The sequence below is a fragment of the Lepus europaeus genome, chromosome 17 (genome assembly GCF_033115175.1).
Source record: "Lepus europaeus isolate LE1 chromosome 17, mLepTim1.pri, whole genome shotgun sequence".
Taxonomy (NCBI): domain Eukaryota; kingdom Metazoa; phylum Chordata; class Mammalia; order Lagomorpha; family Leporidae; genus Lepus; species Lepus europaeus.
The window spans coordinates 15100748-15128075 of record NC_084843.1 but is presented as its reverse complement, the minus strand read 5'-3'; the positions used below and the strand labels follow the sequence as shown (position 1 = coordinate 15128075).

General features: G+C 41.4%; 1 protein-coding gene across 1 annotated transcript in view; it reads left to right on the top strand.

Annotated features, from left to right (window-relative positions):
- The window catches only part of TRUB1 (TruB pseudouridine synthase family member 1), a 53830-nt gene that overhangs the window by 12792 nt on the left and 13710 nt on the right, over positions 1–27328 (top strand). The window contains exons 3-4 of the mRNA XM_062214779.1: positions 140–195; positions 20808–20889. Of these exons, the coding sequence (XP_062070763.1) occupies positions 140–195; positions 20808–20889 (138 nt within the window). The remainder of the gene's footprint in view (positions 1–139; positions 196–20807; positions 20890–27328) is intronic.

Here is a 27328-nt window from a genome sequence, read left to right as displayed (position 1 = left end):
CATCTAGGATTGGCATTGGTAGGAAGCTGGGGTCAGGAGCTGGAGCCACTGAACTAAGACACTCCAATGTGGGATGTGGCTAATACCCACTCTAGTTTTCAGAACAGAATGTCATAATCTTTCTTTCTTTGATTTGTAGTGGTTGGAATTGGAAGGGGAACAAAAATGTTGACCAGTATGTTGTCAGAGTCCAAGGTAAGAATATTGAAATAGTACTATTTTTCTTTAATGTTTTTCTTAGTGACCTATGTGTTGAATTTTATTAATTATGAAATAAACTGTAAGTTGCATGAATGAATGTCATCCCTGAGTATTAATCAGAGTGTCTACACACATGATGTCAGGATTCAGAATATTAGATTTTAAGTTGGAAATTCTTCATTGGAAAACAAATGAGACTTAAGCAATAACTCTGGTACCTATACTTTTAAAAAATTAGATTTCTTAATATTTCTTAGATGAAAGGGAACTTACAGATCATAAATTCTGTTAGCACATTTTTTAAACCTTGGAATTTTTATAGAAATAAAACTGTGTACTTGTCAACAAAAACACTTTGTTCAATGGTTACAAAATGTTTTTTAAAGAAACAAATGAGTTGGAAGGCATTTTAAGATAATTAATTATGTTATTCAGCCGTGAAAGAACCCTTAACTCAGCCCAAAGGCACTTTTCCAGGCACTTGATGAGAGAGGGAGGAGGCGTTATTTGGAGGTTGGAGAAGCTGGAAGCCAGGGACTGCTTCAGGTATTCAGCATGTGTTGCAGTGGATTTCTTTTCTGAGAGGAGCATGGTGGAAGCAGCATTAAAGCAGAAGTCAAATGTCAGCGTGACTACCCTCCCTGGCTTCTCAACTTTCCTTATAAAACCCGTGAGGATCTTTTTCAGCTCCAAAAGAGATAATGATATCTGTAGTTTTTAAAAAGACTTTATTACTATTATTATTTGAAAGGTGGAGTGACAGAGAGAGAGATCTTCCATATGCTGGTTCACTTCCCAAATGGTCATAACAGCTGGGCCTAGGCCGGGCAGAAACCAGGAGCCTGGAACTCCCTTAGGGTCTTCCACCTGGGTAGCAGGGGTCCAAGTACTTGAGCCATCCTCTGCTGCCTTACCATTAGCAGGGATCTGGGTCAAAGGCAGAGGGCTGCTGGCATCACAGGTGGTTTGACCCACTGTGCCACAATGCCAGTCTCCTTTCTGTATTCTTATTAGCAGTTGGCACTGGTCATGATAGTCAGGGCTAAGAGCCTGTGAAAATGCGTATGGGAGGAAGATAGATATGTCAGTAGGTAGAGAAAAATTTCAACAAATTCCTAGACTACTGTTTTTGTTTAGACTACTGTGTTTGTTTTAAACCACTTGCTCTAAATACAATAAAAGTAGTTGGTAAAGTGATTTTGCCTACATTCTTTTTTTTTTTTTTTTTTTTTTTTTTTTTAAGATTTATTTTATTTATTTTAAAGAGTTACAGAGAGATCTTCCATCTGCTGGTTGACTCTCCAAGTGGCTGCAATGGCCAGAGTTGAGCAAATCTGAAGCCAGGAGCTAGGAGCTTCTTCCAGGTTCCCAATGTGTGCAGGGGCCCAAGCACTTGGCCATCCTCCACTGCTTTCCCAGGTGTGTCAGCAGGGAGTGGGATTATAAGTGGAGCAGCCAGGACTCAAACTGGCATCCATATGGAATGTGGGCGCTGCAGGCTGGTACTTTAACCTGCTGTGCTACAGCACTGGCCCCAATCTACATTGTTTCTTTAAAAAAAAAATCTGTGTTTAAACTTAAAAACTTTTTATGACTTTTGTAAAACATACTTAAGATGCTATGGCAATATTAAGTTGCTAAATAAGTTTTTTAAACACCTTTATTTTCTGAATGTTTCTCGTTCTTTATATTGGCCTGTAGATTCCACTTTTTAAAAATTTATTTATTTATTTTTATTCATTTGATAGAGTTAAACAGTGAGAGAGACAGAGAGAAAGGTCTTCCTTCCGCTGGTTCATCCCCAAAATGGCCACTATGGCTGGCACTGCGCCCATCCAATGCTAGGAGCAAGTTACTTCTTCCTGGTCTCCATGCGGGTGCAGCGGCCCAAGCACCTGAGCCATCCTCCACTGCCTTCCTGGGGCACAGCAGAGAGTGGGACTGGAAGAGGAGCAACCGGGACTAGAACCCGGTGCTCATATGGGATGCCAGCACCGCAGGCGGAGCATTAACCAAGTGAGCCACGGCGCCAGCCCCTGTAGGTTCCACATTGAGTGGCAGCAGTCTAAGTAAACTTTTCTTGAAATGAAAAGCTCTGGAGAACGTACACCTTTTAGTTGCCCGAGATATAAAAGCCTGTATCTTTCAGTTGGAAGGGACCTTAGTACATTAGATACATAAAAAAATTCAGTATAGCTTGCTTTGCAGTCTTCAAAATATTGATGTAGAAAAATCACAGAGCACAAAAAACTATTCGAATGAAGGCATTGGACCCTGTCCTAGTAAATTTGTATGTTGTACTTAAATTCTGATGCACGGGTTAGAATCTGTCTGATGCAGCTCTTTGCCAGTTGCTTAATGTTTGTTTCTTAATTCTAAAGTACAAACTGATTATTTCATACCAGTTTATGAATGATTTTATTTTGCTTTTTTCACATAATTTGTTTCCTAAAATCGCTATACTAAACAAGTCATTTTATACTAATAACAAAAGAAATGTTTACTGCAAGGAATTTGGTTGAATTCATTGAAATGTTCATTATTCGCTGATACCCCTCAAACATATAACACACCGTGTATTGTTGATGGGCCTTATTGGAAATTCCAGGAATATCTTCAAAAGCAGGATGACTGAAAATGTAAATATGCCATTGGCTTTGGATTACATTTTATTTGTCACAACCCATTTTGCTATTCAGCTCTGAGAACTCAATGTCATGCATTGAAATACCGATCCTCAGATGACTATGATGTAAATAGAATATCCCAGGTGTATCTTGTTACAGAAACCTAGTTCTTGGGTGCCTCACATTTCAAAAACAGACATCCTTGTCTTATTAGCTATTTGTATTTCTTATGCTTTTAATTTGGTATTATTCATTTGTTGAAATAATTAAATCATTTAAATTTTACCTTTAAGTATATTGAAGATTACATTTTTTAAGAAAGATTTATTTTATTTATTTAAAAGGCAGAGTTATAGAGGGAGAGAGAGGGAGAGACAGAGAGAGAGAGAGAGAGAGAGAGAGAGAGGAAGAGACAGAGAGAGAGGTCTTTCATCCACAGGTTCACTCCCCAAATGGCCACAATGGCTAGAACTGGGCCAAGCTGAAGCCAGGAGGCTGGAGCTTCTTCTGGGTCTCCTGTGTGGGTGCAGGGGCCCAAGCATTTGGGTCATCCTCTGCTGCTTTCCCAGGCACATTAGCAGGGAACTGGATTGTAATTCAAGCAGCCAGGACTCAAACCGGCCCCCATATGGGATGCCAGCACTGCAGGTGGCGGCTTAACCCATTGTACCACACTGCCAGCCTCTAGATTATATTTTTATCAAAAGTAGTGAAAAACTGCTAATATATATTTTTTGATAGATTTTTTTCAAGCACAAAAAGGGATCTTAGAGACCTTATAGATAATTTACCCAGTGGAATGTATTTTGTATCATGACCCTGTGAATGCCTATATATGACTTAAAAAAAGCAGAAATGTCATAAAATAACTTCAGTCCCATGTATGATATACTCTTAATATTTTCCCCTGCTATTTCATTAGGAAAATATTGGTGGCTACAGCCTCCTAACTCAACCCATACCTAATGTTTGACCTAATGTTTATTCTTTCTCTTCTTTTCTATTTCAGATGACTTTTTATTTGCATCACAGTGCTAATAGAAAAATTATATGTGTAGTCTGTGTGGGGTAGAGTTTCTTTAAGAATAGAAGAAATAGCTCATTCTAGGATGGCATAATCATTGTTCAAATTATAGCCATATTACCATACAACCCTTCCCTCGCCAGTCAGTTCTAACTAGAGACACTGCTAATTGAACATGTTGTAAAACATTTTTCCTGCTGAATCAAAAAGAATCTTTAGAATCTTTTTCAACATAGTATCACTTCATAAACCACAACCACTAGCTTTTTTTTTTTTTTTTAATTTTTTTATTTATTTGAAAGACAGTTACAGAGAGCGGTAGAGCCAGAGAGAGGTCTTCCACCTACTGGTTCACTTCCCAAATGGCTGCAATGGCCAGAGCTAAGCTGATCTGAAGCCAGGAGCCGGCAGCTTCTTTTGGGTCTCCCATGTGGATGCAGGGGCCCAAGGACTTGGGCCATCTCCTACTGCTTTCCCAGGCCATAGCAGAGAGCTGGATTGAAAGTGGAGCAGCTAGGACTTGAACCAGCACCCATATGGCATGCTGGCGCTGCAGGCTGGGGCTTTAACCCGCTGCATCACAGTGCCGGATCCAACCACTAGCCTTTTTAATAAAATCCTCAGGCCATCAGATTATTTTGCTTTCATCTGTGTAGACCAGAGACCATTCAGAGCACTCAACTCTTTTCTGGCGTTCCCTTCCATTGCAGGGCAAGCATTTGGACTAGGGGTTAAGGCTCAAGACACCAGTCTGGATGCCCACATCTGGGTTTGACTCCCAAATCCTGTTTCCCCAGTTCCAGCTTCCTTCTAATGCATACCCTGGAAGGCAACAATGATAGATCAAGTAACTGGGTTCCAGGCACTCATGTGGAGACCTGGATTGAGTTCAGGGTCTGGGTTCCAGCCTTGCCTGGGGCTTATTGCAAGTATTTGGGGATTACCCAGCAAATGAGAGTCTCTCTCTCTCTCTCTCTCAAATAAATAAATTTTCAAAACAAGAACCCATCTCCTGTCTTATGATCAGCTTTGTTCTGACAATAATTATGTTTTTCTTGAATAAATTTATTCACTGCATACTCTTGGATTATGTATATGAGTATAAAAAGCATCTAAGTTCTGTCAAGTATCTTGTGTACAGCTCAGTAAGCAGTTATTACTATTCCCAAGTATTTCACCAATCCCAAAATCTTTCTTTCCTGAGTTCCAGGTCTGTCAGACCTAACAACAAACCTGTATGAACCTGAAATTAATTTTACTCTCTGTTAGAAATCTTGAATGCAGCTAATAATTTTTTTATTCCCATCTGCGATTTCTTGTGATGTAGGCAAAATCTGATGCTCATCAGAAAGAGAAAGAATGCTATTTCTTTAAGGGAGAATTTTTTTGAGCAAAAAAAGTCTTTTTTTTTAAAATTTTTTTTTTTTTTTGACAGGCAGAGTGGACAGTGAGAGAGAGACAGAGAGAAAAGTCTTCCTTTGCCATTGCTTCACCCTCCAATGGCCGCCCTGGCCAGCGCGCTGCAGCCGGCGCATCGCGGTGATCAAAAGCCAGGAGCCAGGTGCTTCTCCTGGTCTCCCATTCGGGTGCAGGACCCAAGCACTTGGGCCATCCTCCACTACACTCCCGGGCCACAGCAGAGAGCTGGCCTGGAAGAGGGGCAACCGGGACAGAATCCGGTGCCCAGACCGGGACTAGAACCCGGTGTGCCAGCGCCACAGGCGGAGGATTAGCCTATTGAGCCGCGGCACCGGCTAAAAAAAAAGTCTTAACTGGTATCATCCAAATATTTACTCCCATAGTTATGTGGAGGTTAACCATAGTGGTACCTGCAGACAAAGCCAGCATTTCATCAGACAGCAACTTTGTACCTCCTCCAACAGTTGAACAAGTGTTATCATCGGAGTATACAAAGTTTCCAACCCTCAATGTGGTGAAACTACAAGAAAGCATTTTTAAGGTCATGAGAACTATGAAGTGAGTGTGTGAATGATACTCCCATGAAATTTAGCCAGCTCTTTAGGATTTCAGCATTTCTAATATATCTTTCCCAGAGGCTCATCTAATCTGTACCTTTTCTATATGCTCTGTTAATACTGATATATTTTGTAAATACTATATTGAAAATTTTGAAGGCTTTACACTTACCAACCATGAATAGGTATTCCTTCTTAATGAAGACATCCAAAGACATACATTTTTAGTTTGGTAGGTTTTTAAAGTATATTTTCCATACCCCAAATAATAACAAATTTTTTGTTTGTGAAACTTAATCACAAGATATTAGAATCAAACCTTGAAGGGGTGGATTTCAGCAGCAGTTTAAATCATAGCCTGGGACACCATGTTCCATTTCCAAATGCCTGGTTTGAGTTTGGCTATTTTGCTTCAGGTCTACCTTCCTGCTAATGTACATCCTGAAAGGCAGCAGCTGGTGACTTAAGTACTTGGGTCCCTGCCTCCCACGTGAGAAACCAAGATGGAGCCAGGTTCCTGGCTTTGGTCTGGCCCACCCTGGCTGTTGTGGGCAGTTGGGGAAGGGAATCAGAAGATGGAGGATCTCTCCCTATTTCTGCCTTTCAAATATAGTGAAAATAAATAAAAATTCTAAAAACATGTCAGACATTCATTAAAAAATATCAAACTTTAAAAAAGCAATTGCTGGGCCGGCGTCACAGCTCAATTGGCTAATCCTCCGCCTTGTGGCGCCGGCACACCGGGTTCTAGTCCCGGTTGGGGCGCTGGATTCTGTCCCGGTTGCCCCTCTTCCAGGCCAGCTCTCTGCTGTGGCCCGGGAGTGCAGTGGAGGATGGCCCAGGTCCTTGGGCCCTGTACCCCATGGGAGACCAGGAGAAGCACCTGGCTCCTGGCTTTGGAGCAGCGCGGTGCACCGGCCGCGGCGGCCATTGGAAGGTGAACCAGCTGGCTGGCCTGTAGCATAGTGGGTAAAACCACTGCCTGCAGTGCCGACATCCCATATGGGCACTGGTTCGAAACCTAGCTGCTCCACTTCTGATCCGGCTGTCTGCTATGACCTGGGAAAGCAGTGGAGGATGGCCCAAGTCCTTGGGTCCCTGCACCTATGTGGGAAACCTGGAGGAAGCTCTGGCTCCTGGCTTCAGATTGGTGCAGCTCCAGCCGTTGCTGGGGAGTGAACCAGCAGATGGAAGACCTCTCTGCGTTTCTAATTTAAAAAACAACAACAACAAAAAACACAATTACTTAGTTGAGAAGGATATGCTTATGTACATTTTCTCTAAAACAAATGTTTTCCTTTCTTCTTAAACATCTAAAGGCTGATTTGCTTCTAGAGATATCTGGCTAATACCTGCTGTGGGGTTCAGGGAGCTTGACTGTAGAAGAGAATCTGTGAGAAAACTTGAGTCTCAAGGAGCACACAGTTCCATGGAAAATTCTACAGAACCTCCATTTGTTTTGTTGCTGGGGAATTATATTGTCATGAATACAGTAATAAAGTCTCCACAATTCACAGATCTATGACTGGGAGAATAAATCACTCTAAAACCAAGCCTCTGTGTTGAATTTAGGCCAATGAAATGATGTAGTTCGGATCCCATAGGACAAAATGGTAGAGTTACATGTATAATTCTTGTCTTTTTTTCCTTCTATCCCATATCTTTTTAGTGGTGAGGCCTTGTTTCAGCTGGTGGCTTCATTGTTCAGGTGGGTTTTCCCAAGTGGTTTGTGGATACTTGAGAAGAATTTTTTTTTTTAAAGATTTTATTTATTTTACTTGAGAAGTACAGTTACAGTGAGAGGGAGAGACAGTAAGGTCTCCTCCTGTTGGATCACTCCCCAAATGGCTGCAATGGCTGCAGCTGTGCCGACCCGAAGCCAGGAGCCAGGTGCTTCTTCCCGGCCTTCCATGTAAGTACAGGGGCCCAAGGATTTGGGCCATCTTCTATTGCTTTCCCAGGCCATAGCAGAGAGCTGGATTGAAAGTAGAGCAGCCAGGACTAGAACTGGCACCCACATGGGATGGGATTAATCTACTGCACCACAGGGCTGGCCCCACTTGAGTAGAATTGATGGGCAATTATTATTTGATTCTAGGACAAGAGAAAGCTATATGCCAGCTGTGATTTAGGTTGTCAGTTCCCAAGGTGTGGTGGTCCATTGTCAGTTCACAAGATGAGGTTCTTTCAGAGGGTATGTTGGAGTCCAAACAATTTTCTTTTTTTTTTTTCCCCCCAGAAACATTTTATTTAAGAAACACAAACTGCATGCATTTCATAAATACAACTTTAGGAATATAGTGATTCTTCCCACCATATCTACCCTCCCACCCACACTCCCAACCTTCTTCCAGCATTTGTTGTTGATTTTTGTATGAAAACCATTCTTACTGGGGTGAGGTGAAACTTCAATGTGGTTTTGATTTGCATTTCCCTGACAGCTAGTGATCCTAAATATTTTTTCATGTGTCTCTTGGCCATTTGGATTTCTGCTTTTGAAAAACGCTTGTTTAAGTCCTTTGCCCATTTCTTAACTAGGTTATTTGTTTTATTGTTGAGTTTCTTGACCTCTCTATATAATCTGGTTATTAATTCTTTATCAGTTGCAAATAATTTCTCCCATTCTGTTGGTTGCCTCTTCACTTTCCTGAGTGTTTCTTTTGCAGAAGCTTCTCAATTTGATGAAATCCCATTTGTCCATTTTGGCTTTGATTGCTTGTGCCTCTGGGGTCTTTTCCAAGATCTCTTTGCCTGTGCCAATGTCTTCCAGGGTTTCCCCAATGTACTTCAATAATTTGATGGTATGGGGTCATAGATTTAGATCTTTAGTCCATTTTGAGTGAACTTTTGTGTAAGGTGTAAGGTAGGCGTCTTGCTTTATACTTCTGCATGTGGAGATCCAGTTTTCCCAGCACCATTTGTTGAAGAGACTGTCCTTGCTCCAGGGATTGATTTTAGCTCCTTTGTAAAAGATAAGTTGGTTGTAGATGCATGGGTTGATTTCTGGCATTTCTATTCTGTCCCTTGGTTTATCCATCTGTTTTTGTACTAGTACCAGGTGGTTTTGATTATAACTGTGCCTTGTTGTATATCTTGAAATCTGGTATTGTGATACCTCCAGCTTTGTTTTTGTGTACAAGATTGCTTTAGCTATTCAGGGTCTCCTGTATTTCCATATGAATTTCAGTGTCATTTTTTCATTATCTGATAAGATGTCCTTGGTATTTTGATTGGTATCTCACTGAATCTGTAAATTGCTTTCAGTAAAATGGACATTTTGATGATATTAATTCTTCCAATACATGAACATAGATTTTTAAATATTTTTGTGTGTCTTCTTCTATTTGTTTAATGTTTTGTAATTCTCATCTAGAGATCTTTGACATCCTTGGTTAATTTATTCCAAGGTATTTGATTGTTTTTTGTAGCTATTGTGAATGGGATTGATCTTAGAAGTCCTTTCTCAGCCATGGCATTGTCTGTGTATACAAAGGCTATTTACTTTTGTTTGTTGATTTTATATCCTGCCGCTTGACCAAACTCTTCTATGAGTTCCAATAGTCTCTTAGTGGAGTCTTTTGGATCCCCTATATATAGAATCACATCATCTGCTAACAGGGATAGTTTGACTTCCTCCATCCCAATTTGTATCCCTTTGATTTCTTTTTCTTGCCTAATGGCTCTGGCTAAAACTTCCAGGACTATATTAAATAGTGATACTGAGAGTGAGCATGCATGTCTGGTTCTGGATCTCAGTGGAAATGTTTTCAACTTTCTCATTCAATAGGATGCTGGCCTTTGGTTTATCATAAATTGCCTTGATTGTGTTGAGAAATGATCCTTCTATACCCAATTTGCTTAGAGTTTTCATAATCATGAAAGGGTATTATATTTTAACAAATGCTTTCTTTGCATCTATTGAGATAATCATACAGCTTTTGTTCTTCAATTTGTCAGTGTGATGTGTCACACTGATTGATTTGCAAATGTTGAACCATCCCTGCATACCAGAGACAAGTCTCACTTGGTCTGGGTGGATGATCTTTCTGATATGTTGTTGGGTTTGATTGACTAGAATTTTTTGAGGATTTTTGCATCTGTGTTCATCAGGGAAATTCCTCTATAATTTTCTTTCTCTGTTGCATCTCTTTCAGGTTTAGGAATTAAGGTAATGTTGGCTTTGTAGAGTGAATTTGGGAGGATTCTCTCTCTCTCTCTCAATTGTTTTGAATAACTTTAGAAGAATTGGAGTTAACTTTTTAAATGTCTGTTAAAATTCAGCAGTAAAGCCATCCGATCCTGGGCTTTTCTTTGTTGGGAGGGTCTTTATTACTGATTCAGTTTCTGTCTTGGTTATTGGTCTCTTTATGTTTTCTATGTCTTCATGGCTCAATTTAGGTAGGTTGTATGTATCTAGAAATCTATATATTTCTTCTAGGTTTCCTGATTTGTGGATACAGCTCTTTGTATTAATTTCTGATGGTTCTTTTTATTTCGGTGGTGTCTGTTGTTACATTTCCTTTTTCATCTATAATTTTGTTGATCTAGGTCTTCTTTCTCCTTTTTTTGATTAGTTGGGTCATTGGTGTGTCTATTTTGTTTATTTTTCAAAAAAACAGCTCTTCGTTTTGCTGATCTTTTGTATTTTTTATTCAATTTTGTTGATTTCTTCTCTAATTTTAGTTATTTCTTTCCTCTTATTAGTTTTGGGTTTGGTTTGCTGTTGTTTTTCTAGATCTTTGAGATCCATTGATAGCTCGTTTATTTGGTGCCTTTCCAATTTCTTGATGTGGACACCAATTGCTATAAACTTTCCTTTTAACATTGAACACTGCTTTTGCTGTGTTCCTTATGTTTTGATATGTTGTGTTGTTATCTTCATTTGTTTCCAGAAATTTTTGATTTCTCTTTTGATTTATTCTATGACCCACTGTCCATACAGGCACATGTTGTTCAGTTTCCATGTATTTGCATATGTTCTAGAGATTCCCAAGTTGCTGATTAAGCTTCATTGCATTGTGATCCGAGAAGATGCATGGTATGATTTCAATTTTTTTGAATTTGCTGAGACTTGCTTTATGTCCTAGCAGGTGGTCAATCCTAGAGAAAAGTTCCAATCACTTGTGAGAAAAATGTGTATTCTTTGGCCTTAGAGTGGAAGGCTCTGTGGATATCTGTTCTGTCCATTTGATTTATAGTGTTAATTAACTCTGTGATTTCCTTGTTCATTTTCTTTCTGGCTGATGTGTCCATTGCTTAAAGTGGGGTTTTGAAGACCCCATTACTGTTGTATTTCAGTCTATATCTCCCTTTAAACCCCTGGGTTAATCTTCCGCCTGGGCCGCCAGCGTCCCATGTGGGCATCGGTTCTAGTCCCGGCTGCTCCTCTTCCCATCCAGCTCTCTGCTGTGGGCCTGGGAGGGCAGTGGAGGATGGCCCAGGATCTTGGGCCTCTGCATCTGCGTGGGAGACCAGGAGGAAGCACCTGGCTCCTGGCTTTGGACTGGCATAGCTCCGGCTGTAGTGGCCATTTGGGGAGTGAACCATCGGAAGGAAGACCTTTCTCTCTGTCTCTCTCTTTCTGTCTGTAACTCTACCTGTCAAATAAAAAAAAAAAATTCTTTTAGATAGTCATGTGCCCTGTAATTAGGTTGATATATATTTGTATTGGTCATAGCTTCCTGTTGAATTGAATCCTTAATCATTATGTAATGTCCTTCTTTGTCTCTTTTAACAGTTTTTGTGTTAAAGTCTATTCTGTCTGATATTAGGATGGCTAACCCTTTTGTGTTTTTTGGTTTTGTTTTTTTTTTTAGCATGGATTGTCTTTTTCTATCCTTTCACTTTCAGTTTGTGTGCATCTTTGTTGGTAAGATGTGTTTCATGTAGGCATCAAATAGATTTTTTTTTTTTAATCCATTCAGCCAGTCCTTGTCTTTTTTTTAAATACATATGTATTTAAAGATTTAATATATTTATTTGAGAGGTAGAGTTACTGACAGAGGAAGAGACAGAGAGAAAGGTCTTCCTTCCATTGGTTCACTCCCCAAATGGCACTGATCTGAAGCCAGAAGCCAAGTGCTTCCTCCCAGTCCCCAAAGTGAGTGCAGGGGCTCCAGGACTTGGGCCATCTTCTCCTGCTTCCCATGTCATAGCAGAGAGCTGAATTGGAAGTCAGGCCCTATTGTCATGTGGTTTCCAAAGCCATCCAATCACAGCCTGTTGCCAGGCAGATTCTGTTGTCAGCGGCCATCTTGGCATGGCCTTCTCATTCCACCACACAGTATTTTTGGTTTACTGTTTTTTTCTGTTAGGACTTAGAATATATCTTGCCATTCTCTCCTTTCCTGTAGGATTTCTGGTAAGAATTCTTTGGTGAGTCTAATTGAGGTTCCTCTGAATGTGATTTGGCATTTCTCACATGCACATTTTAAGATCTTTTCTTTATGTTTTGCTGTGGAGAGTTTTACTGCCATGCATCATGGTGAAGATCTTTTCTGGTCGTGTCTGTTGGGAATTCTGTATACTTCCTGTACTTGGATGCCTCTTCCTCCTGATTGGGGAAGTTTTCTGTTATTATTTCATTAAGAAAACTTTCTAATCCTTCCTGTCTTTTCATGTCTTCCAGAACTCCTAGGATCCATATGTTGGGTCATTTGATAGTATCTTGTAGTTCTCCAACTGTGTTTTTTAATTTTCTAAAGTCTTCTTTTTTTGGTCTGACTGTAATATTTCCAGAAGTTTGTTTTCTAGTTCTGATATTCTTTCTTCCATCTCACCTGTTCTGTTGTTAAGGCTTTCCACTGCATTTTTAAATTTGATCTATTGAATTCTTAATTTCTAGTATTTCATTCTGACTTCTATTTAGTATCTCAATTTCTTGGGAGAACGTTCTATTTATATTATGGATTTTCTTCTGCTTACTTCTAAGTAATCTGATAATTTTCTGAATTCCACTTCTGGCATATCCTTGATCTCTTCATCTTCACCTTCTATTATTATAGAGTTGTAGTGTTCCTTTGGGGGGCTCATAATGTCTTCCTTATTCTTATGTAGGGTTTTCCCTTTGTTTTTCAACATTTGTGTATTTTTTCTTTTTTTTGTCTGGTTGCTTTTCTCTTTAATTTGTGTCTTGTGGGACATCTATACTTTTAGTGAGTTCCAAGAAATGAGTGCTGGATGTGGCCTGGGTGCTGTGTTCAGTATTCCAGAGTGGAGAAGGTATCCAGTGTCAGGCCCCCATGGGGCTTTATAGCTTTCCTCTAGTTTTTTGGTCAGAGGAGCTTCTTTCCTTCTGTTGGTGTGACCCACAATTTCCTCACAGTTGTGGGATGCCCCAGTGTTATTCTCTGATGTGTTTAGGGTTGTATCACCCTGCTTAATGAACTGCACGACTAATCTGTGGAGTGTTTCTTGTGGTGAGGTTTCCTTCTGTTATGAGCTGCTATGTGTCTGTGCTTTGCAAGTGGAAGAATGGAGGCCCGCCTACTGGAACCTGGCTCACTTCTCAATGGTGGATGTAGCGGGCTCAAGTTTTCAATATTCAGGACTTCTCCTTGTTGTACAGCTTGCATGGTGGGGAAGAAATTCTTCTGAAATGTTGTGGTCCTCGTTCCTGGGTGGGGGTTCTGGTCAGTTGGCCCTGGCAATTGATGGGTGCGTGCACAGGAGGCAAAGACAGCAGTCCCCTGCTTAGGTTCAAATATGTAAACCAACAAAATGGCTTCTCACAGCCTGCTGCAGGTATGGGAGGGGAGGGGGAACGGAGGTGGGAGGGGGGTGCCGGACCTCTATGTTCCTCTGTACCTTCTCTTTTTTCCCCACGTGGAACTTCAAAAGCAGTTCGCCAAACTCTCCCTCCCACTGCTGTTTGCCCCTCTTTGGACCCACAATTTCCATCTCACCTGGTCCGCTGGGGACTGGTGCCAACCTCCCAGGTCCGAGTCTCTACCACTTCCCTTTCTTATTTGCTCTTTCGGTATGAACCTGCCCAGTCTCTGTTGGTCTCCTGGGCTTCCCATCACAAATCTCTCTTGGCTCTATCTCCAGCATGTATCATCTCTCCTTTTAAACTATTTTGCCCTGCATGTCTTGGATCTTCCTATTGCTTTACCACCAACTTGGGGCCCCCACCCCCAGTTTGTGTCTTTTTAACTGGAGAGTTGAGGCCATTTGCATTCAAAGTGACTACTGATAAGTAGGGACTTGGCCCTGCTATTTTTCCATTAATATTCCTATTGTTTACTTTGGATTCCCTTTGTACTTTTACTGAGAGATTTTCTGCCTTCACCTTCTTTGATAGTGGTGACCATGTTTCTGTGTGTAGCACATCCTTAAGCATCTTTTGTAAGGCTGGATGAGTGGTGACAAATTCTTTCAATTTCTGCTTGTTATGGAAGGTCTTTATTTCACCTTCATTCAAAATTAGAGCTTTGCAGGGTATAGTATTCTGAGTTGATAGTTTTTTTTTTTTCCTCAAGACTTGGAATATATCTCACCAATCTTTCCTAGCCTGTAGGGTTTCTGAAGAGAAGTCAGCTGTGAGTCTAATTGAAGATCCTCTGAAAGTAATCTGGCGTTTGTCTCATTCACATTTTAGTATCTTTTCTTCATGTTTTACCATGGAGAGTTTGACTACAGTGTGTCATGGTGAGGATCTTTTCTGGTCATGTCTATTAGGAGTTCTGTGTGCCTCCTGTACGTGGATGTCCCTTTCTTTTTCCAAATTATGGAAGTTTTGTGTAATTATTTCACTTAAAAGGCCTTCTAATCCATTCTGCCTTTTCACGCCTTCAGGAGCTCTTCAGACCTGTATGTTGGGTCATCTGATAGTATCCCATAAATCTCCAACACTGTTTTTTAGTTTTCTAATCTTCTTCCTCCTCCTCCTTTTCCTCATCTTCTTCCAGCTTCCTCTTCCTCCCATCTCCTTCTTCCTCTTTCTTCTTTCTCCTCTTTCTTCTTTATCCTCCTTCTTCTTCTCCTCTCCTTCTCCTTCTTTCTCCTTCTCCCTCTCCCTCTCCCCCCCATCCTCCTCCTTGAGTCTGTAATTAAAGCTTTCTACCATATTTTTTATTTGTTCTATTGAATTATTCATTTCTAATATTTGGTTTTGATTTCTCTTTGAAATCTCAATTTCATGGGAAAATTTTTCCTTCATGTCATGTACAGATTTCTTTAGTTCATGAATTTGCTTCTTATTGCTTCTAAGTAATCCTATGATCAATTTTTGAATTCTGTTTCTGGCATTTTTGTCAGTCACTTCATCCTCACATTCTAGTATTGATGTGTTGTGTTCTTTTGGGGGCATCATGTTGTCTTCCTTGTTCTTTTTTCTTGAATTGCTGCATTTATTATTAGGTATTTGTGATGATACATGTTGTTGTTTTTTATTTTTCCTTGTGATGGCTTTTATCTTTGGAATCTGCCTCTGTGGATTAGTGGAGTGTCTGCTCTTTCAATGAATACCCAGAGGCATGTGCTGGGTGGGGTCAGGGAGTTCTGTTCAGTACTCCAGGGTGCGGGGAGTTGCCCAAGATAACACCTTGGTATATATATTTTTTTAATCAGAAGAGAGGTTCGTTCTGCTCTGTTGGAGTATTCTCTCACCTCTTCTCCTCCAAGGAGACCAATGCCTGGGTGCTGTCCCCACTGGGTACAGTTTTCATCCATGCTGCCACGAGAACCACACAAAGGATCCATCCAGTTCTTGATCTGAACACAGATTCTGTAGCAGTGACCCTCACAAGGAAATCATGGAGCCCAGAAAATGTGGAGCTGCCCACAGTAACTGCCTAAAGACCCAGCCACACCCTGTGCCCTTCCCTGCAGCCACAGTGTTTTCACAGTCCCAGCACACAAGGCTCCCACAGGCACGAGCACCCAGATCCCTGTCAATTCTCCCAGCCACTCAGGCATCTCCACTCAGCTGGTTGCTGGGTGCACAGACAGGAGCTGGTGCAACTGTTACTTAGGTCCAAAATGGCCCCTGCCCTCTCTCAGCTCATTACAGGATACTGGTGCTAGGTGGTTGGGGAAGAGAGAAACATGTCCTGTTTTTTTCCCTCTAGGATGGCAGATATATTGTCCCCCCCAGGGCTCCAGTCCGGGCCAGGCTCTTCCCTCAGCTTCGTTGTCAGTGGTCTGGGCTGCTGCAATCTGGTCTCTCCTCACTGCAGGGCTGATGCTGAGGCTCTTGGCTGCATCCACAGCCTCCATCTAGGTCCACAGTGTCCCCCCAATTTGTGTGCAGTTTCCTCTGCCATTTTCTCCCTAACCCTTCCCTGTGATTACAGTCTCTCCTTTTTTTTTTTTTTTTTTTTTTAAGCTATTTTCTAGGCTAGAGCAGTAAGCTCCCTCCCTGGCCGCCATCTTGAAAAAAAAAAAAAAGGCCAAAATTATTTTCATAGTTTTTGCCTTTTTTACCTGCAATCTCACATCTATTCAGGGGAGTTTTTCAAAGGCTACCACATGGTCAATATTATTGTTCTTAATGCTAATGGAATGTGTACACAGGTATTAGTGTGTTCAGACAATTTTCAGTTAAAATTTCTTTTTTAAAAAAAGAGTTATGGCCGGCGCCGTGGCTCAACAGGCTAATCCTCCGCCTTGCGGCACCGGCACACCGGGTTCTAGTCCCATTCAGGGCACCAGATTCTGTCCCGGTTGCCCCTCTTCCAGTCCAGCTCTCTGCTGTGGCCAGGGAGTGCAGTGGAGGATGGCCCAGGTCCTTGGGCCCTGCACCCCATGGGAGACCAGGATAGGCACCTGGCTCCTGCCATCGGATCAGCGCGGTGCGCCGGCCGCAGTGCGCCTTCCGCGGCGGCCATCGGAGGGTGAACCAATGGCAAAAGGAAGACCTTTCTCTCTCTCTCTCTCTCTCTCTCTCTCACTATGCACTCTGCCTGTCAAAAAAAAAAAAAAGAGTTATGTTGGGGCCGGCGCCGTGGCTCACTTGGCTAATCCTCCGCCTGCAGCGCCAGCATCCCATATGGGCACCAGGTTCTAGTCCTGGTTGCTCCTTTTCAAGTACAGCTCTCTGCTTTGGCCTGGGAAGGCAGTGGAGGATGGCCCAAGTGCTTGGGCACCTGCACCCGCGTCAGAGACCAGGAAGAAGTACCTGACTCCTGGCTTCAGATCGGCACAGCGTGCCAGCCATAGCAGCCATTTGGGGGGTTAACCAACGGAAGGAAGACCTTTCTCTCTGTCTCTCTCTCTCACTGTCTAACTCTATCTGTCAAATAAATTAAAAAAAAAAAAGAGTTATGTATTTATTTGAGAGGCAGAAGCAGTGGCGCGCGCGCGCGCGCACACACACACACACACACACACAGAGGGATGGAGGAAGAGAGGGAGGGAGGGAGGGAAGGAGAGAATCTTTGATCTGTTGTTTCATCCTCCAAATGGGTGCAACAGCCAGGTCTGAGCCAGGCCAAAACCAGGAGCCAGGAGCTTCTTAAAGTGGCTGCAGGGGCCCAAGCACTTGGGCCATCTTCTGCTGCTTTCCCAGGTGTTTTAGCAGGGAGCTAGATCAGAAATGGAGCAGGCAGGACTCGAACCAGTGTCCGTATGGGATGCTGGCACAGCAGGTGGGTCTCAACCTGCTGGTTTAGCCCTTGCCCTCCCAAAAAAGAATCCAGCATGTAGCCAGATGCAGTGTAAATGTGAAGATTTGAGTATTGGCAGGTATAATCTAGATGTCCATAAGCATGGTGAAATACAAAGAATTGCATGTGCGGGAACTGCCTCTTTGTGTGTATAATCCTATCAGTAACTCTTTATTAAGCTGCTACTGTGTTTCCCTCCAGTAAGACAATGCAAAATCCTCACTAACAGTTTATAATTTGGAAAGGTAAGGATCAAAGATTAAATATACTTGGAAAAATCATGATCATCTATAATCTATAGATGATTGTGTACGAAGCAGTTTGGTGTAAGAGACCATTAAGATTAACCATTGGGAACAGCCATTATTGTCTATTATTGCCATTCTAATCATTACCCTCGGTGGTTGTTGGCTTTATTGATGTCTCACCTCCTTACCTCTTAGAGACCTAGCACTCTAAACACCTAGGAGGATACTTTGTACACTCATAGAAACATGATTGAATTTGTGGATTTGATGTAGGCTTCATTCTTTCTATGTAGGAAATGTGTATTGAGCCATGCTGGAAGGGTGGGTGATAGTAGCTGGGTTAAATTAACAGGGTGGCTTTGAAAGATGACTGAGGTCTGATCCTGAAGGAAGAGAGGGAGCTCAGGCTAGGGAAAATGCTTGTGCCAAGGTACAGAACAGCCATAGTCTAGAGACCAGAATGAGCATCCTGTACTTGGCAAGTCCGTTAGCCTCCTAGTTCAATATTGTTACATAGCAGAATAGTGCAAAGAACATTCAAGGCATAATATACAAGGTTGTATTGTTTTCTTAGACTCTTACTGCAAAAATCAGAGAGCATTTTGTTGCTTTACGATTTCTTATGGGAACTCACTGTATCCAGATGGGTCACTCTGACCACTACTGCTGTGAATCAGTCTGTATCATCTTCTTCTAATAGTAACAATAATAATGGTGCAGTAGTATTATTAGCTGCTCTTTAGTAGGATCAGATATTGTTCTAAATTCTTTGCTTCTTCTCATATGATACTTTTATTTTCCTCATTTTCAGAGAAGGAAATTATGCTTGAGTGGGAAAAACTAACTCAGTTTATTTAACCGATTGTGATGGAGTCAGACTTCAAACTCAGTCAGTTTGATTTTGAGCCTGGGTTCTTACCCTTTGTGCTATGTATTTCTCCCCATGGGCTGCTTGCTCTAGGTTGATTGTTCAAAATATAGGAGCTTGAGTAGGGCATCTGAGGTAATAAGACTGCATATTGAGTTATAAGATACTAAATTTTGTCAACACTAATGAGATTTTAAAAATTAATTTAAATGCATTGGAACATATCCTCCCATACCACATTTGTAGAAAGAAAAAAGCTAATATCCTGGGGCTGGCACTGGAGCTGGCATTGTGATGCAACAGGTTAAACCACCTCCTCCAGTGCTGGCATCCCATACGGGTGCTGGTTTGAGTCCTGGCTGCTCTACTTTTTTTTTTTTTTTTGACAGGCAGAGTTAGACAGTGAGAGAGAGAGAGAGAGAGAAAGGTCTTCCTTCTGTTGGTTCACCCCCCCAAATGGCAGCTATGGCTGGCACGCTGTGCCGATCTGAAGCCAGGAGCCAGGTGCTTCCTCCCGGTCTCCCATGCGGGTGCAGGGTCCAAGGACTTGGGCCATCCTCCACTGCCTTCCCAGGCCACAGCAGAGAGCTGGACTGGAAGAGGAGCAACCGGGACAGAATCCAGCCCCCAACCAGGACTAGAACCCAGGGTACCGGTGCCACTGGCAGAGGATTAGCCTAGTGAGCCGCGGCACCGGCTATGGCTCCTCTAACTTCTGATGTGACTCCCTGCTGATGTGTCTGGGAAGGCAGCAGAAGATGGCTCACATGCTTGAGCCTCTGCCACCATGGGAGACCCGGATGAAACTCCTGGCTCCTGGCTTCAGCCTAGCCCAGCCCCGGCTGTTGTGGCCATTTGGGGACTGAACCAGTAGGTGGAAAAGCTTACTCTCTCGGTTTCTTCTTCTCTCATTAACACTGCTTTTCAAAATTAAAAAATAAATAAGCTATATAATATGAAGATCATTTCAACAAAGTTCCTTAAGCTGCTATAAAATCAGCACATTTATGGGATTTTGGAGTTTTAATATCTTTTGACATTCTGTCTCAAGCCCCTTCACTAGCATAATATTTTTTGTTAATAAGCTTATATTTCTGCAGAATGCTTTGAGCCTTCTTTTTAAAAATGCTCAGATGGGCCAGCATTGTGGCATAGCAGGTTAAGTCTCCACCTGCGACACTGGCATCCCATTGGGCTCCGGTTCATGACCCGACTAGTCCACTTCTGATCCAACTCCCTGCTAGTGTGCCTGGGAAAGCAGTGAAAGATGGCCCAAGTGCTTAGGCCCCTGCACCCATATGGAAGACCTGGAAGAAGCTCTGCGCTCCTGGCTTTGTCCTGGTTCAGCCCCAGCCGTTACAGCCATTTGAAGGGTGAACCAGCTGATGGAAGATTTCTCTCTCTGTGTGTCTCTGTTCTCTCTGTAACTCTGCATTTCAAGTAAATAAAAAATAAAAATTTTTAATAAAAAATGTTCAGGTAAATCCAGATTATTTTCAGTGGGAACAATAGCCCTTGCACTTTTCTAACTACATGGGATGCACCAAATAAAATTTGAATTTGGCTAAGAGAGTGAAGAATATGACCTACAAGTGTGCCCTACCATAGAAGAACCAGAATGACTAGTGGTCAATTCTTTGAAGGGACTTCTTTCCTTTCAGAGAACTTAAATATCAGTTTCTCTTTATTAAGAAAATATATTCAATTGTTAAGTACATTACTCCTGTAATATGAGTTTAACTCATTTTCTCATATAAGCTCTTGTTTAAATTTGTGATCTAGTTACTAAGATTTGTCTTAGTATTTCATATAAAAAGTAAAAGATTGTCTTATTTAAAATTAATTTTAATTGTGTATGTGTGTGGTAAAATTACTGAATGTTATGATTGCCACATCATAGTCTATGGTACAATTCTCAGTACTCTTGAGTATATCTGAAAATTTTTCTTAAAAATGAGTTATCATAAAAATGGTTTTAGGAATTTGTTTCCAATAGCAGTATGTTTATAAACCATAATTATCAACAAAATCATATTTTTCTTTCTCATGTTGGCTGGTGTGGGAAGTTTGTGCATGTTTCTCCATTTACACAAGTGCTTCTCACATATCAGAAACTAACAAACTGATATGTTTACCTTCATTTTGTGTCAGGGTGGTCATAAAATTTTATATCAACTTGTAAAGATCTGTATAAACAAACGTGACTGTTTTTCTTTACCTCGTGGCCCATTTTTGTCCCCTGTTCCTCTTCTTGTAGAGGTATGTTGCTGTTGGAGAACTGGGGAGAGCCACTGACACCTTAGATTCTACAGGGAAAATAACAGAAGTAAAACCTTACGGTAAGAAGTTCATTTAACATAGTCTTCCTTTTTAACATTTAAAGAAAGCTTCTGTGAATGCAAAATTTTAAATCCAAACTCTTGCCTGATAGTATCACTGATTTTATTTCTAAGTAATTTCTTAAAGAAGACTGCAACTTGTTTATTACAGTGTTGCTTACTTGGTATGAGTTTGTGAATAAAGATTTATAATTGTTTCTTTTCTTGGAATAAGTTTCTTTAATGGTAAGAATTGTTCTTTTGTAACCAATATTTAGGATATTTTCCCTAGAAAATGAGAGACAAAGCAGCACTAGTTAGATTTTGCCTGTTTCTTGCCATTTTTAAATTTTTTAAAGGTTTATTTATTTATTTGAAAGAGAGGGGAAGAAACAGATTGTCCATCTGCTGCTTTACTCCCCAAATGGCTGAAACAGATCTGGGCCAGGCCAAAGTCAAGAGCCAAGAATTCCATCCCGGTCTCTCATGTGGGCAGCAGCGGCCCAAGTACTTGGGCTGTCTTTCTGCCTTCCTTGGTGCATTAGCAGGGAGCTGGGTCAGGAGCAGAGCCCCTGGGACTCTGACTGACAGGGGAAGACTGCATTGCAAATGACAGCTTAACCTGCTGTGCCACAGTGCTGGCCCAGTTTTGCTTTTAAACAATTACTTTTCAGCTATTGAAGTAAATGTGCCAGGTTTAGTTATTGCTTAAAACTCATGATGGTCTCGTGCTTTTGGCGTAAAAAAGGCTGTTTCTCTGGAAGTAAAGCAGAAGTCACTGGGGCCCACCTTCATTTCTTACCATTCACTACTTTGGGAAAGGATAGAGGATTGAAATGGTCTCCTAGCAACTCTGCCAGTGCTCATGCTATTTATAATGCAGCAGTTGCAGTTTTGTAAGTCAGTTCACCTGCATTATTTTGTCACCAGTTGTGAATTATTTGTAGGCTTTCTGGTTTTCCCCCATGTTTAATGTCATCTTTTGTAATTTAGCTGTAGGTAGTCTAGTTTCTGGCCTCCCTGTGTTTTCGTGTTGATTGTCATTATGTATTACACATTGCCCCAATAGTGAAACCAATCTTTTCCTTGTTAATAATAGCTTCACTTCTCCTATTAACTTCTTCTGTTTATATGTAGCTTAGTATCTTGCTTGATTATAGTAAAAAGAAAAAGCATTGATTTATTTTAATTCCTGTAAAATACAGATGTTGAATTATCCGTGAAGTTATTATTAGTAAATAATAATGGACCTTCACTTAATTGAAACCCAAATATAGCTAGAAGACTTTTAAAATATATTTACCTGTTTATTTTATTTGAAAGACGGAGAGTCAGAAGATCTGCCATTTGCTGGTTCATTTCCCAAATGCTCCGAACAGCCAGGACTGGGCCGGGCCAAAGTCAGGAGCCTGGAACTGAGTGTGGTTCTTCCGTGTGGGTGGCAGGGACCCAAGTTATTAAATCATCTGCTGCTTCCCAAGGTGTGCATTATCAGGAACCCATAATTGGAAGCTAGGATTCAGGCCAGGCGCCCTGCTGTGTAATACAGGCAACCCAAGTGTCTTCTTAAGTGCCACACCAAGCATTTTCCTATGACTAGTATTTAATATGCCACCTCTACTTTCCCACAGTAAAATTCAGGGATACTCTCACCTGCTGACATGTATTTTTTTAAAAGATTTATTTATTTGAAAGTCAGACTTACACAGAAAGAGAACAAGAGGCAGAGAGAGAGAGAGAGAGAGGGAGGGAGGGAGGGAGGGGTGTCTTCCCTCTGCTGGTTCACTCCCCAATTGGCCACAATGGCCGGAGCTATACCTATTCGAAGCCAGGAGCCAGGAGCTTCTTCCAGGTCTCCCACACAGGTGCAGGGGCCCAAGGCCTTGAGCCATCTTCTACTGCTTTCCCAGGCCATAGGAGAGAGCTGGAACAGAAGTGGAGCAGCCAGGATATTAACCGGTGCCCATATGGGATGCTGGCACTGCAGACGGCTGCTTTACCTGCTATGCCACAGTACCAGCCCCACTCACATGTATTTTTAAAACTAAAAATACTGCAGTAATGAAATATAAAGAAGATATAAAATTAATTTTTAATAAAAAGATACATTGATATTTGGATGTACAGATATTACTACGCTAAAAGTCTTCATAAAATAGTCTTTTTACACTTATCCATAAATTGCTTCGAAAGCTATTAGTAGAAATGCAGACTGCAATGTTGTATGGTATTGATGATTCATTACTTGACAGTTCTAAAATGGGATAAAATAGTTCATGTTTAAATGTAAAACAGAATCAGAGTCTAGCCCTGGATAATTATAAACAGGCCTTTCACCTCCTTGAATATCTGACATGCATCCAGAAGCCAGGCAGCACACAGGACAATTCCCCATTGTGTTCCCTGATTCTGCACATAGCAGGACATCAGCCATCCTTGGTCCCCACCCACTGAAGGCCACTGGAACTGCCACCCCACCCAGTCACTGAAACAACCGAGAATGTAGTTCTTAATTGACCCTTTGAGAGCCTCTGACACTAGATAACTAAGGTAACTTTCAGCCTGTGTCTACTGGAGGCTCTTGGGTCATTTTGTCCTGTCTTAGAAATACTATTTTTAGCTATTGTTTCAAACAGCTGAAACAGCTTTGAGGAGTAAGAAAATGAGTCTCTGGCTTAGTCTCACAGTTCGTATTTGCAGGACCCTTCCCTTTGCTCTCTGTCCTAGCACCGTGTTAGTCCTGAGCAATATTCTTCACTGTGTGCAAATGTGCGTTAGCGTCTCAGTCTCTTAAGCCAAAGGGCTGTGACCCTACCTCTCTGTGACCTTGATGGAACATGTGGCATACAGAATAGAGCAGTTAGAGTGTGACTAGGTCAGACTGGAGCAGAGGTCTTTTCAGGTGGGTCCTAGGGAAGACAGAGTCTTTGCCCCTTCTGCTCCTTTCTCACCTGAGCCTGAGCACTGAGTGTCCAGTACCACTGGGTACTGGTCTCTGAGGACACCGGCTTCCGTGTGCTCATCTGTTCTCCACTGAGCTTAGGACACTCAGACTGTACCTTTCCAAGCTAAAGATAGGCCAAGCTTCTGGGGAGGCCTGACTGCTCCTGTACTGGGAACTGCTGTTCTGTCCTTCCTGAGACAAGAAATGTGAAAGGGAAGAGGTTTCTCCTGTGAATTCTCTGTTCTAAACAGCACCATCTTTTAGTTTGGAGAATGCCAGGATGTCACCAAGATTTTCTCGAATGCTGTAGCTGGTATATTTGCCAGGAGTGGCTCCTCTTGACTGTGTGTGGTTTGCCTGCTTCAGAGGCTCATCCTGGAGAGAGCTAAAGAGGTGATTTGGGTCTCAGAGTGTGATTTGCATAAATTTGCAATCTTCTTATAGTGCTGGTTTTTGTATTTGAACTTTTCTTATTATAAAGTATTTCATAAATAAAAGCCAACAGAAAATATTTGTACAGTTCAATGGATTGTCACAGAGCAGACATCCACAGAGCTACCACCTTGTCAAGAAATGGCAGATTCCTAGAAATCCTTCTTCTGCCCCATCCTGGTCCCTACTCTGCTCTTCTCCAAAGATAACTTTTAGTCTAACTCCCACCATGACGTTATCAGTTCTCACTCTGTGGTATAACTTTTGAGTATTTTTGTACTTTATGTAAAGATATTAAACAGTATGTGTCCTTTTGTCTGTGGATTCTCCCACTTGTATTTGTGTTCATCCATGTTGTTCCATGTATTAGTTCTTTGAATGTTTTATTACTGTGTAGTGTGCCACTATGAATACACACATGCACACATGCATAAATATACATGCACACATACTGTTCTGTTGATAGACATCTGGGTTGTACCTAGTTTGGTGTTTTATGAATAAAGCTGCAAAGTATATTTTGTACCTGTCTTTTGATAGACACCTGTATTCATCTTTCTTGGGTGTATATTCAAGAAGAATTACTGAATAGGTGTATTTTTAACTGTGCTGGAAATCAAAAGTTTTCTGAAGTGGTTGTGTAACTTTGTGTTTCCACCAGCAGTGTGAGTTCCACATGTTCCACATCCTGAGCTGCACATCAAATTAAGAGTGTTTTTCATTTTGGCCATTCTGATGAGTAGTGTAGTAGTACTTGTGGTTTTAATTTGATTAATAATGAAATTCAGCACTTGATCATGTTTTCTGACTCATTAGCCATCTTTTGTGTTCTGACCAGGTGTCTTGCCCACTTTTATTTTTTCCTTTCCCTATTGAGTTGCTTTTTTTGTTGTTGATTTGTTTGATCTCTTTATAAGATGATGTGTGTGCCTCTTTGGTTGTGTGCATTGGTTGCCTTTTTTCCTCTCCTAATTGTGTCTTTGAAATATAGACAATTTATCAAGTCTTTTCTTTTATCATTAGTATTTTTGATATCCTGTTTTGGATAACTGTCCATAGCATGAAGATATTTTCCTGTATTTTAAAAGCTTTTATTTTAAAAAGATTTATTTATTTATTTATTTGATAAGTAGGGTGTTGGGAATGAGGATAGGGGAAGGGGAGAAGAGAGAGACAGAGAGAATGAGGTCTTCTATTTGCTGGTTCACTCCCCAAATGGTTGTAATGGCTGAGGCTGGTAGAGGCTGAAGCCAGGAGCTCAGGACTCCATCTGGGTCTCCCACATGCTAGCAGGGACCCATGTATTTGGACTATCATTCACTGCTTTCCCAGGCACATTCGCAGGAAGCTAAATGGAAGCAGAGCACCTGAAACTTGGATCAGCACTCTGATATGCATGCTGGCGCCACAAGCATTAACTTAGCCTACTGTACCACAACACTGGCCCCTATTTTTTTTTTGTCAAGAGAGAAAAGAGATGAGAGAGAGAGAGAGAGAGAGAGAGAGAGAGAGAGAGAGAGAGAAACAGACAGATTGCATATGCAATCCTCCTTTTTTTCCTACAGGGATATTCCATTTTCTTAGCATTTTCCTCCACTACTCTACATTGCTTGCTTTGCCACAAATCAAACACCATTTAGATATAGGTTTTTTTTGAATTTGTTTTTGTTATATTGGTCAATTTGTCTATCATTATGTTAACACCAAACTATCTTAATGGCTATAGTTTAAGACTGAGTCATTTTTCTCCCCAGGAACCTTTTATTTAAGGTGTACAAACTTCATGCATTTCATAAATATGACTTTAGGAACATAGTTATTCTTCCCACCATAACTGCCCTCCTGCCTGCTCTTCCACCTTTCTTCCTCCTCCCTCTCCTATTCCCATTCTTATTTTTTACTAAAATCTATTTTCAATTAACTTCATACACAGAAGATTAACTCTATACTCAGTAAAAAGTTCAACAAATAGTATAAAAAAAAACCCTGTTCTTCAACAGTTTCTTGATTTCTCTTTTGATTTCTTCTGTGATCTACTGCTTTCTACCATAATTTTTTATTTATTCTATTGAGTTATTAATTTCCAATATTTGGTGTTGATTTCTCTTTGAAATCTCAATTTCATGGGAAACATTTTCATTCATGTCATGTACAGATTTCTTTAGTTCATGAATTTGGTTCTGATTACTTCTAAGTAATCCTATGATCAATTTTTGAATTCTGTTTCTGGCATTTTTGTCAGTCACTTCATCCTCACATTCTAGTATTGATGTGTTGTGTTCTTTTGGGGGCATCATGTTGTCTTCCTTGTTCTTTTTTCTTGAATTGCTGCATTTATTATTAGGCATTTGTGGTAATACATGTTGTTTTTAAATTTTTCCTTGTGATGGCTTTTATCTTTGGAATCTGCCTCTGTGGATTAGTGGAGTGTCTGCTCTTTCAGTGAATACCCAGAGGCATGTGCTGGGTGGGGTCAGGGAGTTCTGTTCAGTGCTCCAGGGTGAGGGGAGTTGCCCAAGATGATACCCAAGTTGGGCTTGGTAAATCAATCTCTCTCTCTCTCTTTTAAATCAGAGGGGAGGTTTGTTCTCATGTGTTGGTGTATTCTCATGCTCACCTCCCCTCCTCCAAGGAGACAAATGCCTGGTCCCCAACCCCAGTGGTATAATATTCATTCATGCTGCCACAAGAACCACAAAAGGATCTGTGCAGTACTCAGTGTGAACACAGATGCTGCAGCAGTGATCCTCCCCAGGGAATCAGAGAGCCTTGAGTCTGTGGAGCCACCCACAGTGACTGCCCAAAGACCCAGCCACACCCTTTGTCCTCCCACACAGCTACAGTGTTTTCACAGTCCCAGCACACAAGGCTCCCACAGTCACAAACATCCAGCCCCCGTCAGTTCCTCCAGCCAGACTTAGGCATCTCCTCTTGGCTGGTTACTGGGCATGTGGAAACCAAGGGGAACAGCTGTTATGTATGTACAAAATGGCACCCGCCCCCTGTCAGCTAGTTACAGGATGCCAATGCCAAGTGGTCAGGTTGACAGAAACATGGCTCCCATTTTTTTCCCTCTAGGTTGGT